Here is a 20,285-nt window from a genome sequence, read left to right as displayed (position 1 = left end):
CAACACACAACTATTCACTGAATGGGCAGACCTGAGAAGAGACACAGGGAAAAAGAAGCGCCTCATGACACTACTTTCCCACCTTTTATTATTCAATAAATGGATGGGTGTGGAGACACAAGGGTGGGACAACAGCAAAGTTTCAATAAATAAGAGAAACAGTGACAGCAGTGGGCCCATGCCTGCACAGCCCCACATAAATAACGAGGTTGCTGAGCCAGAGTGGAGACGCGGGCTAGGCAGTCGCCCGCACTGCCCAGGCCAGGGGACGGACACACCAATACCACAGGGACACAGAAACCACCGAGGCCAGAGGCCTCACCCCTTACCCTCCAAAGCGCCTGAGATCTTGTGGGTGGCTGGGCAGGTTGGGGCTCTGTACCACAGCCCCGCCCAGGTCAAGTCTGTTTTTTCAATTTCAATAAAAACAGCAGGGTCAGGGGCAGGCACGTGCATTATGCCCCTTCTGTAGGCAGAGCCATGAATGGGCAGCCCCTTGGGAGCCTTGAAGGTGGTGGCCCTGAAGCAGCAAAAAACGGGGCCAGATAAAACTAGTGGGAGGGGTGGCAAGGGGTCAAGTTCTCCATCTACATGACCCAGCCCAGAGCCTGCAAGATGCAGGAAGGCCCTGGGCACCGAGGCGCCACTCTCTCCCCGCTTCACAGTCAGAAGAATTGGGACCCAGTAATGGCCAGGGGCTTGCCCAGGATTAGAACCCAGGAACCCAGTTCCTAGCTCATGGCTTTTTGTTGACCCCTCCCTTTGCAGGACCTGTCAGGAAGGAGGGGGAGGTCCCCTCTACAGAGGTAAGGGGTGGCTCATCACTAAGGCATGGGGCCAGGGGTGCCAGGTAGAGGGCCCCTCCCCACCACTGAGGCCTAGCCACCTGGCGGTGCAGAGGACCCTGTGGGCTCCTAGGATCCAGCCAGGGCAGGGCACGGCATCAGGGACATCCTGCAGGGAAGGAAATGGGCGGCAGGGATGGGAGGGGCTCTCAACCTGCTCCTGCACACAGCACCCGCCGGCACGCTGGCCTGCCTCCTCACTGGGGTGGACGCTCCCACCTCCAGGCCTTGGCCTTGGCTGTTCTGTCTGCTGGGCCATTCTGGATCCTCACTGGCTCAGCTGCAGCTCTACCTCCTCCAGGAAGCCTTCGGAGCCTCCCAGGGCAAGGCTGCAGTATCCTCAGACGAGACAGCCCCTCAGATGACCAGGTTGCTCTCACTCAGCCGGACCACATAGCGGTTCTCCTGGGGGACAGGGGTGAGGGGTCAGAGCTGTCAGGGGGCTTCTGGACTCCAAGGAGTATCACAGCAAACAGCTGGCGCAGACCAGCCACAGGCCTCTGCCCAGGTGAGTGGGCAGGTGGACAAGGAGGGCCCAGGAGACCCCAGGAGGTAGTGAAGGGGAAGCGGGGTGACAGGAGGGGCAACATACCAAGTGGTGAGTCCCCAGGAGGCAGTAGCCCTCTGTACCTCCACCCCTGCCCCATCTGCAGTCGGGGTTGGCACAGGTGCCAACAGACACCTTTCCCCTCTGATCCTTACCTCAGCCTTGTTCTCTGCTGGGGACTTCAGCCATTTAGGGTGGCTTCCACCACTTCCCAGCAGTGTCCGCTGCTCACTGGAGAGGCCACGTCGTGGGGAGTCAGGGAGATCACCCCCTGAGGGCCCGGCCTCCGTGATGGTCTTCACCTCTGAGGCCACTGAACTCATCCGCTGCTCAGGAATTCGGGCCACACGGAACCTGTGGGGAGAGGTAGTGCGATCATCCTCCATTAGAGGAAGGACCCCAGGTGTGGAGGGCACAGCACCCACCAGGGTCACACAGCAAGTTCATGGGTCAGAGCCTGAGCCCTCCCCACGTCTTCCCACCCACTGACAAGCTCCCAACACCTCCCGACACTAGGCTGCAGGTGGACAGGCTCTTAGCCTGAGGTGGCGCAGGTGTGATGGGGGCTATGACCCTGCCCTGGGGGCCCAGGGACTCCATGTGAGAGAGCGTAGCTGGGAAGACCTGGCTTTTCCCTGGCCGCCCCCACTGCAAAGAGGCCCACTGAGGCCAGGAAGGGTGAGGCCACCACTGAACCCACTGTTCATGGATCAGGCTAGGGCCCTGCCACCCCCAGAGCTGTCATGTCATGTTGTGGCACCCTGCTGTGTCTATGCCCTCCTCACCTGCCCACAGACAAGATGGTGATCTCGCCCTGGCGTCCTGCCTTGGCCCCGACCTTGGGCACCCTGGCCGGGTTGGGCAGGAGTCTGGGAGTAGGAGTGGTGGCAGCTGCAGCCTCGGGGGACAGCAGCACCTCGGGCCACTTCTGGCTACAACGGGAGCAGCAGGGGCCAGAGAGGGAGGCCAGGCCCTGCACAGTGTGGAGGTGGTGGCGATGCGGGCAGACGTGTGGCATGCTGGGTGGGCCCAGCGGCAGCCTGTGGAAGACACAGGTGGGAGCGGTCACTGGGGCAGGGCTGGGGCAGGGCAGGCCCAGGAGACCCCAGGAGGTAGGTGAAGGGGAAGCGGGGTGACAGGAGGGGCAACACACCCAAGTGGTGAGTCCCCAGGAGGCAGGCTGATTACCTGTGGTTTGGGTGCCTCCTTGCCCACTTGCCCACTTACCTGGGTAGAGGCCTGTGGCTGGTCTGCACCAGCTGTTTGCTGTGATACTCCTTCAGTAGCTCCTCCAGGGCCGCCACATTCTCTGTGGGCAGCTGTAGTCAGAACCCGGCTCTGGGCCGTGAGGGGCACTCCCCCCAACCTCCTGCCCCAGCACAAATCCTCCTACCTACCCGCCACCCCCTCCCTGGCCCAGGCTGTGTGCCTTTTCCTCCACCTCTCACCAGGCAAGAGCAGGCAGAGAGGCGGGAGCACCATGAGCCACAGTGGTCAGAGAGGGGGCACACTGGCCTGAGGTATCCCGGTGGGAGGGGCAGAGCAGAGCTCTGGGAGGGATGGGGTCAGACCTCCCCCCTCACCTTTCTTCTCTGTGATCAGGCGCACCAGGACCCCAATGGTGTCCTCATTGGCGTCATCAGTATGGTAGGCAGGGTTGACCCCTGGGGAAGAACAGAGAACCATGATCCTAGGGAAGGAGGCAGTGGGACACCCTGGGCTCACAGGCTACACCAGGACATGGCAGCAGAGGGCGCCCCTGGCCTGGCTGTATGCGTACCTAAGGGCCTCAGCTCTGATTCTGAGCCCATTATCACCTTCACTACTTACTCAGCATCACTGCTCCCTGCACCCAGCAGCACCAGGGGCTTAGCGATTTCAGGGCCATCAGAACTCCACCGTCCCTGCAGATGTGTGGGATGAGGGAACCAGCCTCTCCCAGGGCCTGCCCTCTCCTCTCTTTAGCCTCAGGGAGCTGTGGGCTGCCTCTCTGCCCATGACCTCCGACAGCCCCAGCAAACTCTGCCATCCCAGGCCTATCACCTCCCTGCACACCGCCCTGTCAGTATAACTAACTGAGGACCCGAACCTCAAGAGCATGAGAATGGGCCATGCAATCATTCCTGGGCCAGCAGCAAACAGAACTCCTAGGACTTGCACCCAGGCAGCAGCCAACAGTTAAAGGGAGTCCTAGGCCAGGAAAACAAGTGCAGTTCCAGGCAAAATGGCCTGAGTTGCCACTTTCCTGCCTGCCTAAAGCGCCTGTCCCCCTCCTGACCCCTGCAGACCGCAGTGTCGGAGGTTGAAAAGGGCGCTGGCATGGCAGGCGCCATTCTATCTTGACTTGGCCCCCAATTTCTGTGAGCAGTGCATGTGGGATGTGCATGTGGGATCCCGGCCCTACTAGCCCTCAGGGGACAGCGCAGAGGGGTAAGGGGAAGAAGAAAAGGGACCCAGGGCCCTGGGGTAGGGGCAGGAGGAACATGTCTCTCCCTCTGGGTCCAGGGCTCGTAACTCAAACCACAGCCTGGAGCTGAAACCTGAGCCTCGCATGGTCCCTGTCCAAGACAGCTGCCCTGCCAGCCCTTCAGGCCAGAGGTCGGAGGTCACCCTGAGTACCCAGAAAGCAGTCCAACCCTTGAACCACACACACAACTGCAGTCCCTGAGGAGTCCAGGCCCTTACAGCTGGGTAGGGCCTCACACAGGGAGGGAATCCCACTGAAGCCACTTGACCTCTGCTCTGCCTCTGCTCTGCCCCAGTTGCCACGTCGGGCCGCCTCACCCTTCCTTCTACTTTGCCAGTCCGCAGTGTCTCCTCTGCGGCCCACGTGCGGCACCTCCGGGAAACTCTCCTGATTAGCCCTCTGCAGGCCTCTCCATGTCAGACCCTCCAGACCAAGTAGGTTCTCAGCCGCACCCTCTGGCCTCCCCACCCAGCCCCAGGCTGGGCCTCACCGCTGCCTCCGCCTCCAGGACCAGGCCCGACCTCCTTGTGGGCCGTGCAGTGGTAGCCCTTCCGCTTGAGCAGGTTACACACCAGGATGCCTAGCAGCCCCATGAGGCAGAAGATGGGCACAATGGCAATAACCGCGTACTGGGCAGCTGTCTCCTCGGGGCTGCCCGCCCGCGTGCTGTTCCCAGGCTGCCGCGTCTCCCCTGCGCCGCTCGCCCTTGCTGCCACCTCCATGCCACGTCGGGCCCGTCGCCCCCGCTCTGAGCACCACGGAGGATGGAGGCATGGAGGAAAGACAGAGGCAGAGAGAAACACACTCAGAGAGGCCCAGGGCCCGGGTTACTGTGGGCAGGGGTCGGGGCGGTGGGTGGTACTGGCATGTCCAGAGCACCCACTCTCCACTATGGTGGGGAAGTAAAGAGCAACTCACACCCTCCTTTTTGGCCATCTGACCAGTCAGCCAGCCTGAGCAAGGCCTCCTCAGCCCTCAGGACGGCCAGACCCTGAGGCCCCTGTCCACCCCTCATGATGGGTCACAGGGGTGAACAAAAGGCAACGGTGCACACGCCTGGGCACAGCAACACCGGATCCTGCCTCCCCACAGCCTGACCCATGAGTTAGTTGCCTCAGAAGGTGACCAACTCAACAGGTGAGAGGAGGTGCACGTATGTAAGCGTATGTGCTCACACTCAGCTACGTGGGTTATTTCGAGGGGATAAGGACAGGAGACTGGTTGGGATGTGAAACCCAAGCTGTGGCAGCCACCTGCTGGACAGTCTCTGCCACTCAAAGACGGGGTGAGAAGACACAGCCAGTGGACCTGCTAGACACCCTGTGGCTGCACACCCTCCCCTGGGCTAGGGGAGTGAGGACCCCACTGCCCCAGACGGACACTGCGGGGCCCTTGGGCTCAAGCTCGCCAGACCCCTCCCCACACATACCCCGCCAGTCCTAGCCATCACCTGCCACTCACCGTAACAGCCGCGAGTACCCAGGGGTGTCCAGGAGCACGGCCGACAGGGAACATGGGGGACCTCTGACGGGGCAAACCACCTGCAGGGAGGGAAGATGTTACTGAAGCCCAAAAACTATCCTTAAGAGAGGCTGTACCTTCCTACTGGGCACCCTCACTGGTCCTGACCCACCCCATTTCACAGATGGGAAGACTGTGGCCCACTCAAGAGGTGAGTGAGGCTGGGACCCCAGGATCTCAAGTCCTGGTCACCTGGTCATGAACACCCACACCCCACCCCATGGCTCACCCAGGCTGGCAGTTTCCACATAGTGTGTCTCGAGTTGCCGTGCCCACCTGGGCCTCCAGCCTCCCTTGAGGGCTGCAGCGCGAGTGCGGCTGGCAAGGGCTAGAGCCCCAGGAAGCTGAGAAGGTGCCTGGGGGGCAGGACCTGCATAATGTGCCCCGCCCTGGTTCCTGCAGGAGGGGAAGAGTGAGAACAAAGCCAGGAGCCAGGCCTGAGGTCCCTGCCCCTGGCCCTCAACAGTCTTCCCAGGAGAGGTGGATGGGCAGGGCGAGCTCACCAGGTTGGGCTCCTCGCCGGGTGGGCACGGCCAAGGGGTTGTTGATGTTGCAGTGGCCAGAGGCCAGGGCAACAGCTGGAAGAAAAGAGGGCAGGACACACTGAGGGAGCGGAAAGCACCGGGACATGGCATCTCTGGGGCCACCTACCCCCCACCCACTTACAGTCACCCCAAGCACAAGGACCACCAATATACAGGGCCACCCCCAGGCTTTGGGGACACTCTCTAACCTCAGTCCCTTGTGCTACAAGTAAAATCTGCCTGTCCCAGACCGGCTGCATTGCCATTGCCTAGGCAAGGGGAGAACCACATCTGCTTCTGGAAAGTGCTGAAACACCTCAGACAGGGCCAGATCAGGATCTTGAGCCCCTGGGTCTGTGAGTCACGCCCTTGTAGCTAACCAGGCTGATGAGGAGGAAATTCCTCCGAATTCCTCTCTCAGGTTCCGCCCCCCTTCCTGCTGCCTTGGTCCACACACCACAGCTGAAAATGTCATTAACCAGCCTCCGTTCATCATCCCTGGGGCCGAGACTGCAGATGGGGCCTCGGGGCCTCGGCTGAGTCTCTGGGACCACATCCTCCTCCGTGACCTTCCCACAACACAAGGCCAGCCCGTTCACACCCTGGGACCCACACAGAGCATGACAGGCCCCAAAGGAAGGATCTTCTCCATTCATGTCCTCCCCCTATTCCTCTCGGAGCTCCCTCTCTTCCCTCTCACAGTTAGTGTGAACTATCTGCCCCGAATCCTGCCCGCAGGGGAGATCCCCCCAGTCCTCCAGTTGGGCCCCAGTTTGGGGCAGGCACAGCGTATAGCCAGCTACCCTGAAGGGCAGAGGGAATGTCACACGGGAGGTGCCAGAGACCTCCTCAGGCCCTAGACGCGGCTCCAGCACGTGCCAAACACTGGGAGGCCGACGGCACCAGGAGCACGTGGGGCAGGAGGCGCTTCCTAGGGTCAGACTGCCTCGATTCTTCAAAAGAGCCATGTAACCAGCCCCAGTACCCGCCGCAGCACGAGGTTCCTGAGCGCAGGGCTCAGGACTCACCTTCCCCACGGTCCCATCCCCAACTCACCACCAGGAGGCAGGATAGGGGCCAGTGCGGTGGGCTCAGCTTCATCCTCAAGCCCCAGTGGGTCGCCAGCCTCAGGCAGATGGAGGGGAGGCTCAGACGGGGATGGGACAGGCAGGCAGGCAGGCAGCTGCAGTCCTCCTTCCAGGACGGGGCTGGACGGGAACATCGAGAGGTGTCACCGGGCAGGCAGAATGCTGGGGCGGCTTGGCCTACGCTCACCGGCCCTGCCCTCTGGTCCACTGCAGGCCCTAGCAGAGGTGGGGGCACCCTATCTGGGGCCAGCCTCCCAGGGCAGCTTCCCAGTGGAGGAAGGGCTTCCTGCCTCTTCCATAAACAGCCAGCTGCCCTAGGCCCTGGCAGGGGAGCAGGGGAGGAAGGAAGCCTACAGCCTACAGCCTCAGCCCCGGGAGGTGGGAGGAACGAGAGCGCTGACAGCGACCCCACGCCCGGCCTCCCCGCTTGCATCCCCAGCTCTCAGGCTCCTGCCTCTCAGAACTCCTTGGGGCGCACAAGCATGCCCGCCTCTCCTACTTCTCTGCCTTCACTCTTGCTGTTTCTGCTCCAAGAAAGGCCTTTTCTGTCACATTTCAAAGCCCAGCACAAAGGCCTCTTGTTATGGAAGCCTCTCTAGACTTCCATTTCCCCAAAGCTCCCCCACCCCAACCCCATCACTGTGCTGGTCCTCCCACGGGTCCCACGGTCCCGCCTGGCAGACTTCTCCAGAGATCTGGGATGTGTCTGACTGCATCTCTTGAGCCGCGGGCAGATCTGCAGGGGTGGGGAGTGGCAGCCAGCATTCAAGCCTTCTGTCTTCTCTTGGGCACCTGCTGTGTGCTGGGCACTGCCCTCAGCACGGGAAAAGGTATGAACAAGACAGGCGCTGTCCCTGTCCTCAGGGAACTCACACCCCAGGGGAGACCAACGACCAACAGATAAACAGTGAGCGTCCCCGTGCCAGAGCGAGGGAAGTGCCAAGAAACCAAATAAGGCATGTGAGGGCACAGAGGGTGATAGGCACAGGCCTGAGGCTGAGCCCCCAGGCTCAAGGGTGTGGCCTCCTCTGTAGAAAAGTCTCCAGCAGAGGACGAGGTTGGAAGAGCAGGAAGAAGAATTTGGATTGCACAAAAGGGATAGTGGCAGAATAAGGGAGTTCAATGACCTCTTTCCAGGAGGCCTGTCTCCAGGCTCAGGAGGGTGAAGGAGGAGTGTACGTGGAGGGCCTCAGGCACAGGCCACAGGCAGCCTCTGACCCCCAAGGGGCAGCCTCGAGCAGCCAAGCCCAGCATGTTGAGGGGGCCCTGCCTGGAACCCCGGGGCTGTCTGATGCCCAGCCTGGCAGGAGAAGCACTGCCTGCATTAAACCCCAGGTCACGGAAGAGCCGAGAGCCCCTTGGCCTACAGGCGGCCCGGACTTCCCACCAGGAAAAGGAGCCGGAGGAAACTGATCCGGCTGCGCTGTGGGCCTGGCCTGGCACAGACCTTGGCGGGCCAGGGGTTTGAATTACACCCAGGGGAGGGGCTGGGGCAGTGGTCACACTATCCTCGGGACTCTCCAGGTCACTGGCAGTGGCTCTCGGCCCAAGGCCAGCTCAGGGGAAAACCTGGGACAGAAGGTCCAGCCACAGAGTAGAGTGAAGGCTGCACCCTGGCAGTCAGCACCCAACAGGTGGCATCCTCTGGCCCATCCTCCACCGGTCCCTCCTCCAACATGGTCACAAGTGTCCCCCTGCCCAGGCCCAGTTCCTACTCAAGCCCATCTCTCCATGGCCCCCTCCTTGGTTTTTCATGGGAGCTCACCCACAGACTTGACCACGAGCCCCAAGACCTCAGGCTGGCCCCGTGGCCCTGTCCAGCCCCCAGACCCAGCACCCGTCCATATCCCCAGGGTGGGCCAGAGAGCTGGGGCAGGGGTGGAAAGTAAGAGACCCAACGTCCACCGAGGAGAGACTCCCCCCTAGTCCCACCCCTGGCCGTGACTGGCACCTGCTGGGTGACCTGAGCTCACAGGGAGGGGCTGTGCAGCTGCCCACCTCCAGACAGACGGGGAGCTATGGTCTCAAGACTTCGAGGAGGAAAGTGGGGTCCAAAGGCCCAGACTCAAAGCCAGCGAGGGCCCACTCAGGCACAGACGCTCGCGGCCTAGCGCCCTGACGCCTTCTAATTATGTGCCTTCTAATTACCCCAAACCAGCACTTACTCCAGTCTGGCTGCCCGAGTCTCTGCTTACAGCAGCTCCCCCTGCCCCCACAATCAGCCTGAGCCCCCAGAGGACCTGCTCAGTCAGGCAGCCGCTGGCCTCCACCCAGAACCCCCTGCACGCACGTGGACCCCTGCTGCTCTGACTCCCCTCTACGCCTTCTCCCCACCCAGCCTCCAGCACCTATGCTCTGAGCCCTGGAGCCCTGACTGAACAGCAAGTTCAGATCAAGCCCCTTGGCTGGGGGAGGGGAGACTGAGAAGGCTCCATCCCCAGCCCTCTGCCTTCCAGGAGGCAGGGCAATCAGTGACCTTCCAAAGCCCTGCACCTTGGGGCACCTCCTGAGGGCTTCCTGGGGGAGGGCTGTCAAAGATGGGCAGTGGTGGTGGTCTTCTCCGGCCTCAGGGCTCCTGGCAGAGGAGAACCACCCTTCAAGGCCCCAGGGGCAGAGAAGGAAGTTAGCTTAGAGGCCACTCCTTCCTGAAATCTCAGCCTGGGGCCTGTTCCCACTGTCACCAGCTCCCTGGGGGACCAGAGCCCCTGCTTCACCTTGCTGGGTCTCAGTTTCCTCACCTGCAAGATGGGGATGTTTATGTCCCAGAGCAAGGCTGTCATGAGGTTTAAATGAGGTAACGAGCCTGATGTAGGTCATGTGACTTCCTCCCTGTCACCCCTTCTTTCTCTCAGCACCTCCCACCAAGGCTTATAACCGTTTGCTTACTTGTTTATTGCTTGCCCCCGCCCCCCTCCACCAGACAGCAGCGAGGGCAGGGATGTCTGTCTCACTCCCCACAAAACCCTGCCCCAGTGTCTGGAGCAGGAGGCCTCCAGAAAACAGGTTCACGGGGGCGTGGGGCAGGGGGAGGGGCTCCTCACACTCAGCCCATCCCCACCCTCCAAAAAAATGCCCAAACCATTAGAACCAGAAATTCCCTGGAAGAAAGCCAACTAGCAAAGCTGAGACCAGGGCCCCAAGCAGGAGATGCCAGAGCCCCAGGGAGGCGCAGCCCCAGAGTCCTCAGAGAAAGAGGAAGCTGTGTCACCACCCGGGCCTCCTCAGGCCTCAGCAGCTTCCCCTTTCCCAGAACTGAAGCTCATGGGGTCACCCGGCCCCAGCCTGGGGCCCCATCTCCGCGCATTCCCTCTCCAGCCTCACCCGCCTCCGCGGTGGCCTCCTCCGAGGGTCTCCCGCAGCTCCATGCTCACCCCACCCCTCGCCTGCCCCCTGGCCTCCTCCCTGGCCTCCACTTCAGCCCCCCGCAGCTTAGGCGTCTCAACACCCAGATCTGACCCCTGTCCCTCCCTGCAACTCCAGCCACTGAGAGCTGCTTTCTGTCCCCCACACTTGCCTCTCTCACCTGGCACTGGTACCTGCTGTTTCCTCTGCCCAGAAACCCCTCCCATCACCCTACTGACAGCTACCCTTCCTTCAGAGCTCAGCTCAAAGTCACTTCCTCCTGGCCCCCAACCACCACCTCACTTGTGCAGTCCTCGCCCTGGGTGTGACCAGGCTACGCACCCACCCCTTCCCCGCTGACGTGCTGCCCCCGTACCGGGTGCCCAGCACGTGAATAGGTATGTGCTGAACCAGGGGGATCAGAAAAGGCACTCAGGAGAGGGTCCACCTTCTCCCAAGGTCAAGAGGGCCAGGGAGCAGGCTGACGATTAAGAAGCCTAGAGGCTGGGCTCGGGGTGGGGGACTGAACCCGGATCTGAAGCCCTTGCCTGACTTGAGGAGAACCAGCCTTCCTTGCTCTGCTCTTCACTGGCTCGGTGGCTGTGGACCCCACCCCCATTCCCCATCCCTCAGAGGGCTGTTGTGAGGCCGAGAGAACGCACATCAAATGCTCAGCACAGAGCCCGACACAGAGTAGGCCCTCAGTAAGCATTCACCGTGCCTCAGGTTCCCCACGTGTAAATCGTGGAGGGGGTTATGGCACATATTCGATGGGAGGTACGAGGTACAAACAAGATTCTCTTATATTTACGTACAATGCTTGGCGCAGAGCCTGGTACACGAGAGGTGCCCGAAGATACACACTGACAATCTGGGGGATTGGGAGGGTGTAGGAAGGGAGAGGAAAGGTTGGTGGGCAGATCCCAGGTCACACCAAGCTTAGGCCGCAAGCTGAGAAGGCTGCATTTCCCCCAGGGCCTTGAAGGGTTAGCGGGGGAGGGAGAGGTGTGGAACAACTTGCATCTCAGAGGGCTTGCCGGGCTGCCTGCCAAGTGAGGCAGGGCTGGGGAGATGGAGGTGGGAAGCAGGTAGCCACCTGGAGCAGGGGGTGCGGGGCAGGTATTTCTGTTTCCCAGCCAGTGGCTTGACGGCCTGGGGACCTCCCTGCAGCCTCCAGGGGCTAAGGTTGCCTGGAAACACAGCTGGACACAGGCCTTTCTCGGCAGTGGCTGCACCCTAGGCAGGAAGACAAAGGCCGCCCATCAATAGAGAAATCCAGGTTAGCAAGGAAGCCAGTGGTTCCTTGGCAACTGGGGCTGAAGTAGGGCAGTGCCCACAGTGGGGGGTAGTGAGGACAGCTAGGCATTGCCTCCCTTTCATCCTCTCCCCTCACAGGGAAGGGAACAGACTCCCATCGCCTCGGGCCAGGCCCTCATCCTGGGTTGCCTCCACTCCTCACAGGAGAGGTGAGCGTCCCTGCTTCACCCCTGGGTAACTGAGGTCACCCAGCCAGGGGGAGGTAAAGCAGGGGTGGAGCCCAGGCCTACCTGACAGCTTCCCACCTCACTCTGGCCCCTCCTACCCAGGAGCCTGGCCCAGGGCCTGGCGCAAAACAGATGTTCTGAGCGTTTGCCAACCTGACGGCACAGACTAGGGAGCTGGCGGCACACAGGAGGCGGCTCACCTGAAAGACTATTACAAAGCGCGCGGGCAGGCGCCAGGGAAGGAGGTACTGCCGCCATGGGGGTCTCTGGGGCCTCTGAGGTTTCCTGCATGCATAGTGCCCTAGTCTACCACAGCTCCAGTAGGAAAAGGCACTGGGACCTGTGAGAAGCAGGAAGCCCAGGAAAGGAGGGGGAAGAGGAAGATCCCAGGGTAGAGCCCAGCTCCCTAGGACTAATGAGGGGCTGGGAGCCCAGAGATGTGCAGAGGCTGCCTCAGGGCCACTCAGTGAGAAGGGCTCCCCCATTCCCACCCCCAGCCCAGCCTCAGGCAGCCAAGATCTCCCAGGTCACAACCCTGGGGTGAGGACTCCAGGCACACCAAGCAGCAGCTGCTCCCTGGCCCCCCACCAGGCCTGGGCTTAGAAGGCTCAGGGGTGTGAGGTGGGGCCGAGTGGGCTAATTGGCCCTTGAGGCTAAGAAAAGGGCTGAGGCAGCCAGACAGGGCCCACTCAGCCCCTCCCAGTCTGGGTGCAGATGCAACCCCTGCCCCCTCCCTGGCCTAAGCCTGGGGCTGGGAGGTGTGGCAGGGGCCCAAACTAGACAGTCGTCTCCGAGGCAGAGCTGGGGGTCCCCAACACCCCTCACTAAGAACGTACTACATGCCCATTCCCTTACCAGGCCTCAAAGACAGGGTTCCAGGCTTCACAAATGAGGAAACTGAGACTCAGAGTAGTACCCTGTAACCACTTAGTCTGAAAGGAGACAAGGTTTCCCATGTGGAGTGGGGACAGGCAGCTGGCAGCCCCTGCTCTTGCCACCCCAGACCTGGCATTCCCGCTGCTCCCACATGCCCTGCTCCAGCCCACACCCAAGCACTCAGAACCAGAGCTTTCCTGCAGGGAGGCCGCGCCAGTGCCCAGGACAGGACGGCAAAGCACTAGGAGGGCTGGAGGACACCCCACTGCCCACCAGCTGTCGCCACTGCTACCTTCTCCTCCGAGAAGCCACTTTGCCTCCTGCCCCGGCCGCGAATCTGTACCGATCACTACTGTGCCAGGGCGCCCAGAGTTGCTCAGCCCCGACCAGGCTGACCTGGGGAGGCTTTGAGAGAGACTGAGGGGAGATCACAGGCCCAGCCTGCCCCGTCCTCCGACTCCTCCTCCAGACTCCAGGTGCTGGGGGAAAGAGATTCCCCTGACCCCAGCAATTCCAGGTCAGGCCCTAATGAACAGAGCCTGAGGGGAAGCCTGGACCCGGAGCAGTCACACCTGGGTTCAAGCTCTAGCTCATCACTTCGGAGCTCTGTGACCTTGGGCAAGTTACTTACCCACCCTGAGCTTCAGGGTCCACCCCTGCGAACAGGGGTTCTGGTCCCTGTCTCCAGGGATGCTGAGGGGATAAATGGAGCCCACTGTAAGTAATACTGGTCAGCGCCTGGCCTGACCAGGCCTCTCCTGAGCACCAGTCCTCAACAGCCCACAAGGGCCAGAGGAGGAGCCAAGCTCAGAACCAAGCAGCATCCAACGAAGGTCACCCAGTGGCTCAGGAGCAGGCAAGAGTGCTTGGGGAACCCAACATCAGTCCCAGCAGCAGGGGTGGATGAGTCTTGGACTCGCCAGGTGGACCCTGGGTGCCCATTTCCCAGCCCTTACACAGGCCTGTGTCCACCTGCTCCCACGCCAACTGAAACCACAGTCAGGAAGGCGAGGGGTGCTGAGCAGTCAGGACCCAGCCCTACATCCCCGAACTTGTTTCCGCCTCTGTGATTTGGGACAACTGTGCCTGTCCAGCTGACCTCTTGGCATGGCTGGAGGTTCCATGGTTCATCAGGGAACAGCGACTCTTCTTACAATCAGGCCTCAGCCCAGGTGCCACCTCCTGCAGGAAGCCTTCCCAGCCTCCCTGTCAGGGTGGACCCGCCCCTCTCCTGGCCCCTTCAGCCATCATTGTTCGAGGTCCCCTTCAGGGAGGGAGGCAAGCAAGTGCACGCAGGAGGTGGGGCACAGCTCCATCCCTGTGCTCACTGCTCCTTCTTACCGTGAGGGTGTACAGGTCCAAGTTAGGCCCCTCCTTCTGGAAGCCCTCCTTCCTTCTCCCTCCAACCACACACTCAGACCCTGCCTCTAATTGGCTGCAGAGGCCCCTCCATCCCTCTCCTGTGTCAAGTAGCCAGGGCACACGCTCACAGCCACATGGGCAGTTTATTTATAGAGCACTCATCTTTCCCAGGGTGGCCTCGGAAAAAGCTCTGGCCTTCCAGGCAAACATACCTGGGTTAGGATCCCAGTGACGCTGGAGTCCTGCAAGTCCCTTCCCGTCTCTGGGCCCTCTTCTCAATGCCTGTACCTGGACGGGGCTGCTGATGACCTGGGCATGAGGCTGCGGATGAGAGCAGCCTGTGGTCCTACCCAGGGCTGAACACACAGCAGGGATGCAGCATCGGCACCTCAGTCTTCCCTGCCACCCCAACTGGGTGCTAAGGTCTGCCAGAGGTCATGTCCCAATCCTGAGTTGGGGTTGGGCGGGGGCGGGGGGGGGCCTGCTGGCTGATCTCAGGCAAAATGCCTCCCCCTCTGGTCCAGCCCTCCTGCCTAACCTGGCAGAAGGGCTGGCCCTATAACGGAGGGAGTGGGCCTGAGCAGCCCTACCACCACTTCCTCCTCCCCCTGCAGGTAGCCAGCCTGGTCCTTCTTTGAAAACTGACACCAGAGTTGTCAGACAACCCTCGCCTCCCACCTGGCGCCTGTGGGAGATGGGGCTGGGGGCTGGGCACGAGCTTGAGTGCCAGACTCCAGCACCAGTGACTGTGTGACTCAGACTAGGACTGGACCCTTCTGCCCTCTGAGTCTGGGCTCCCCACTGAGCAGCTTTGGAAGGAAAGGGATGCCCTGCCAGTGCTGCTGCATGGAGCCCTGCACCCAGGACCTAACACACATTAGGGCCTCAGGGGGGAGCGTCCTCTGCTGGCCCAGAATGAGAGCCTTGCCTGAGGAGTCCAGGGCAAGCACCAAACTGGCCCCTACGCACAGGAGTGGCCTTGAGTTTTCGCCGCTAACCCCCAGCACACACTCGGGAGCACTGGAGACCCCTGGGTACCAACCTCCCTGTGCATCCTAACACACAGTAGGCCCTCAGCCTACGATGGCTGCCCTTCCTCAGGAAGAGGCCTGGCCAACACAGATATGGCAGCGGGAGAGGAGAGGCTGTTGGCCAGGCCGGCCCCACCCAACTGGGCATGTGGTGCCCATGAGGACCCCACCCCTGTGCCTATTCCCAGAGGTGAGGGGGGACATGTGGCACATGGACCACACAATGAAGAAGGACTAACGTTGGGCTGGGAGGGCTTCCTGGGGGAGGCAGCGGGGCTGGGGCTGTACCCTGAATGGTCAGGAGGGTTCTAGAAAGGGGAGACAGCAAATGCAAAGGCAGAGTACAACCAAGGCATCTGGTAGGGAAGGAAGAGGGTGAAAATGTAAAGTTCAAAAGGGTCCTCCTGGAAGGAAAACCTCGATGCTAGGATGAGGAGTCTGGACTATATTTTGCAGGCAAACAGTACAAGTTACCTTAGGGAGGCCACTCTGGCACCGTGTGTGAGAGAACTGGAAACGGAGGCAGAGAGGCCAATACAGGAGTTTGGGCAAGGACAGCAAGGCCCAAGCTGGAACATAAGAGACGCCCTGATTTTGCAAAGGCATGTCTCAGGCCTGCTTCCAGTCCTGGGCCACGTCCAGTCTTCTGGGGGACGTGTGGCAGGACAGAAGGTAGGTTCCCTGTCTGGAGGGTGAGAGCCAGAATATCAGGGTTGTGCGGGGCCTTGGTAAGTCCCAGCACTTCTCAGAACCTCGTCTCTCCCTCTGTAAAATGAGGCTGACCCTATGAGCAGGGGAAGGGGGCTGAAAGCTTCCCCTCCTTGACCAGAAATGGGCACCTGCCTCCAGCAACTGTCACATGAGTCCCAACTGGGGCCACACTGGAAACCCAGCCGGGCCCCACCACCATCCCTGTGGTCCAGGCAGCACAAGTTCCCAAAAAGGTTTGGCTTGGGCAGGGCACAGGGTGGGGCTGGGACCAGAAGAGGAGGTTAACCCTTGGTTAACCCTTCCCCTCTCCCTCCCCTTCCAGGGCCCTGAGCTATTTCCACCTCTTTGCTGGGGATGGAAATAACTCAGGCTCAGCCCCAGGAGACCAAGACAGCTATTCTGATCAGCCCCAAGAAGCACAACTCTAGTCATTCCAGAGAGGACAGAGGGACACCCAGATCCCCAGCTCCAGCTCTCAGCAAAGCAGCAGCAGTGGGCAGAGCTAGCAGGGGCCTCAGGGAAGAATGGGGACACTGAGGCCCTGAGCGGGTAGGCACAAGCTCAAGGTCACTACTAGCCTGTCCCTCAACCCCCGCAGTGTGTGGGTGGACTGGGGAAAGTGCCCCTAGAACAACTCTGAGCGGGGGCACAGGGCCTCTCAGGTATGGTGAAGGTCAAGTGGGACTCTCAATTCTCCTGCCACTCTTGGAGCCTGGGCTATGCTGCTGACTCCCAACATTCTTCAGAGCCACACGGACGCTCCCCAAACCAGTTACAGGCTCTAGAAGGCAGGAGACAGGACTTTCTGGTGACCTCTGGCTAGGAGGTGAGAGTTAGGGGGAGGGAGGAGGAACAGGAAGACCATAAAACCCAGCCACCCCTGATGTTCTAGACACGTGCACACCACACTCAGAACTCACAGTGGCACACCCTGCCGAGGCCATGTTGCCAGCCTGCGTTTGAGAGAAGGAAGCCCAGAGAAGCCATGAGCAGATATTAGGAAGGGGAGTGGCCCTCTCCAAGCATCTTACAGGGCTTCAGGCACAGGAGACCTGCATTCCAGTCCTGGCACTGTCCTGACTCTGTGTGACCTTGGGCAAGTCACTTCGCTTCTCTGAGGTTCTGTTTCCTTCTCTGAAAAACAGTCATCACATCTCAGAGCCACTGTGAGGATTCAACGAGAGCACACCATAAAGCATTCAGCATAGCACCTGGCACTGTCTCCCCAAACTATCTCCCCGACCCAGAATGCAATCAACATTTTCAGAGGATGACAGCAGAGGAGAGAACGTGCAGATCCTTCAGCAGGTGTCTCCTCACCTCTACTGGGCTAGGGAGCCTGATTTCCATTCCACTTTGCATGAACCCAACAGACCCTCTTGTGTGGGTGGGGGCCTCAGGAGGGTCTAGCCTAGATGGTGAAGAGGCCCTGCTCCAGCTCTCCAAAGCAGAGACGACTCATGCCCCCCAGGAACATGCCCCCTCTCCCCCCAAGAAGGGAACTGAAGAAAGGAGATGGGCACCAGAGAAGTCAATGTCTATGGGTTAGAATTTTCGGCGTGATCTGAGGAGCTGTGCTTCCAACCCCGTCACCAGCACCTGGGCGCAGCCCTGGGCCACTCTGTCCCCAGCAGACAGCCTGCTCCCACCCCCTACTGCAGTCTTTCTGCCTGAAGGGAGGTAGGGGAGAACAGAGACAGTTGACAGTTGACCCCAAAACAATAGAGGATCCCGAAGCGATGATTCACAGTCCATTCACAGCCCAACACCTCAGTGTGCAGACAGGGAAACTGAGGCCCAGCAAGGGTGAGTGGGATCTGAGGGCAAGATTATGCCTGGGCCCAGTGAGAACACAGGTTACCAGGGACAGAGCTTAGCCAGGCCTCTTGGACCTTGCGTGTGTGTGAGTGTGTGTGTGTGTGTGTGTGTGTGTGTCTGTGTCTGTGTGTGTGTGACAGAGACAGAAAGATGGAGCCTGAGGCTACCTCAGAGGCCCTCAGCTGCTGCCAGACCTATCACCCCACCAGATGCCCCTCAGCCTTGGCCCCTCTGCCTCTGCCAGGGCAAGTCACTCAGGGTCCACCCCCCTCACTAAACTGAGCTCCTGAGGGACGCCCTCTTGGGGACAGTCCTGGAGAGACCCTTGTCCCCTCCCTGGCCCCTCTCCCTCCAGCCCCCATCTGCTAGTAGGTGTTTGAGGTCCCTCCTCTTTCCGCCTTTTACTCATGTCCCTGAGGTGCAGACGCGGACACGGGCGGACGCGGACACGGACACACACACACACACACACACACTGCACTACTTCACCCCACAGCACACTATGACCCCAGTGCTTCAGGGGCTGGTTCTCATAGTCACTTGGGGTTCCTCCCCCTCTATACCATGTTCACTCACGTTCATGAGGGCCCTGGTGTCCTGGTCACACCCCAGGCCACACACACACTCAGTGACCCCAGTAACCCGGGGTCGCACTCACAGTGGGCTGGGGTCACGGTCACCCGTAGTGACCGGGGTGTCTCTCTCACACAGTCACACGCACACTGCCTGTCACAGACACACAGAGCCCCTCGGTGTCTCCCCCTCGGCCCAACGTCACCGCCCAGTGTCCGGGCCACACGTTCGCCCTGGCTGGGCCGCCTCACGCGCCGTGTCACCCACAGTCACGGGCTGACACCGTTCAGAACCCCCCCTCCGGCCGCCCCGCGCCGCAGCCACACTGAGGAGCCGCCGTCCCGCCCCGCACCCCGTCCTGGTCTCAGTCCAAGTACCCCAGGCCGGGGCGTCTCCGAGGCCCGCCGGCTCCTCAAACTGCAAGTTCCGCCGCCGCCTCCCCATCACGCACGGTCGGGCCAGGAGCCGCGGCCGGAGGACACACAGGTCCCCGAGCAGGGAGCTCAGAGACGGGCGGGGGTCCGTGCGCGGAAGGCGCCGGGACAGGACGCGGAGGCGGGGGGCCGCGGGGCCTGGGCTGCTGCATCCGCCGCGCCGGCGAACTTCCTCAGAGACGCTGGGAGGCAGGGGGCGCCGCTCGGGCCCGCATCCCTCTGGCCCCGGCCTCCGGGCTGGGGCTCCGCGCGTCCTCCTTACCTGGCCGCCCCGCAGCAGCTCCAGCAGCCCAGCTCCCAGGCCGACGCGGTGCCCGAGCCCGGCTCGGCGTGCGCACGGGCGGCCACGCAGCCTGCGCGCCTTTTGAATGAATCGCCGCCCGGTCCGGGAAGGCGCGCAGCCCCGCCCCCGCGCGTCACGGCCGCCGGCCCCGCCTCCGACGTCAGAGCCCAGGTTCGCGACCCCCGCCCCCTGGAGACCGCCATGGGGCTCGCGCTCTGCAGCCCGGCCGTGCTGTTTTGTGTCGCCATCTCTCGCGCTCCCCGGGAACTGCAGGGGGCTGCGCCGGACAAGGCCTCTCGGATCAGCCGCTTCTGGGCTCCAAACCAATAAAGAAGGGGTTGCAAGATGCAAGATAGACTGGAGACTTGGATGCTTTTCTGAGACCTGTCACCATTGCCAGTGCAAACGGGGCCACCGCTGTCCCTCCCTGGGTCTCGTTTTCCTCCTGGAAATTGGCAGTCAGGGACAACGACCTCACTTTGCCTTGTTGAAGAGGCCCAGGTCCACCCCCAGAAACCCCACCTAGTTGTTGAGAAAGGCCTGGTGAAAGTGAATCTATAATGGAGGCCCACTTGGTGGTCTCCTGCCCATTCTTCAGGGCCCAGCCCAAACCTCCTTCCTCCAGGAGACCTTTCCTGTCTCCATTCCCCGCCCCTTCCCTCTCTGCAAGGATAGTTAGTCCCTCCTTCCAGCAGGACAGATGATACACTGCTGTCCCTTCCCTACCACCAGCTGTCCCACCCTGCTGATTCCCACTGCCAGCCATCAGGGTGCCCAGCAGGGGGTGACTAAGGACCCCAGGGCACTATTCATATTGTATTACCAGCTCTGTGAATCGTGCCCCTTGGAGTTGTGCCATATGGTGGGCCAGAACTGGAGGCAGCAGCTCAAGAGCCAGGGTTTCCCCAACTCAGTACCATTCAGGGGATCCCAGGTGGCCCTCCCAGGACAGCAGGGCTGGGAGGAGATGCAGACAGTAGGGAGGGCCTTGTGCTGGGGAGGCAGAGGCCTGGCTGGGATCAAGATAATCACAGCTCATGGCAGAGGTGGAGGAAGGTAAATAAGTTGTTAGGGATACATTGTGAGGGGAGGTGGAGAATTCTAAATAAACTGTCATAGCATCTGAGCCATGGGGTGAGGGGGTGGGAAAGGTAAGGTCTCCAGGGTCCAGGAGATCCCAGGAGGAGAACTGGACACCTGCAGAGGGAGGGGGAAAAGGGAAGAGTTTCCATTTCCTTGGGCCAGGCCCAGGTTGTGAGGGAAGGGCAGAAAGAGCTCCAGGTCACTGATGTTGGGATCATAGCACCAGCCAGGCCCCTTGTATGTCAACGGACACCCCCAGAGCTCGGTCAGGGGTGATCCCACATCCGAGCCCACAG

At 61.1% G+C, this 20,285-nt stretch overlaps 2 protein-coding genes across 5 annotated transcripts in view; one reads left to right on the top strand and one right to left on the bottom strand.

Annotated features, from left to right (window-relative positions):
- The window catches only part of FAM168A (family with sequence similarity 168 member A), a 231,250-nt gene that overhangs the window by 206,719 nt on the left and 4,246 nt on the right, over nt 1-20,285 (top strand). The window lies entirely within an intron of this gene.
- RELT (RELT TNF receptor) lies at nt 37-19,022 on the bottom strand. 3 transcript variants are annotated; one of them, XM_027083328.1, is made up of 11 exons: nt 18,886-19,022; nt 6,961-7,112; nt 5,884-5,958; nt 5,610-5,776; nt 5,321-5,400; nt 4,350-4,607; nt 2,976-3,056; nt 2,620-2,701; nt 2,178-2,432; nt 1,548-1,746; nt 37-1,250 (listed from the first exon to the last, which is right to left on the bottom strand). In XM_027083328.1, exons 2-11 carry the CDS (start codon nt 7,003-7,005, stop codon nt 1,203-1,205), a joined length of 1,290 nt encoding a protein of 429 aa, XP_026939129.1. In that variant the 5' UTR covers nt 7,006-7,112; nt 18,886-19,022; the 3' UTR covers nt 37-1,202. The 3 variants fall into 3 exon arrangements, with proteins under 3 accessions (XP_026939129.1, XP_026939128.1, XP_026939126.1); XM_027083327.1 differs by lacking the exon at nt 18,886-19,022 and adding an exon at nt 7,709-18,167; XM_027083325.1 differs by lacking the exon at nt 18,886-19,022 and having other exon boundaries at nt 6,961-18,165.

Source organism: Aethalodelphis obliquidens, unplaced genomic scaffold (genome assembly GCF_003676395.1).
Source record: "Aethalodelphis obliquidens isolate GAN/ISIS:26980383/991018 unplaced genomic scaffold, ASM367639v1 scaffold50, whole genome shotgun sequence".
In the NCBI taxonomy this organism is placed as follows: domain Eukaryota; kingdom Metazoa; phylum Chordata; class Mammalia; order Artiodactyla; family Delphinidae; genus Aethalodelphis; species Aethalodelphis obliquidens.
This window is presented reverse-complemented; position numbering and strand designations above follow the sequence as displayed.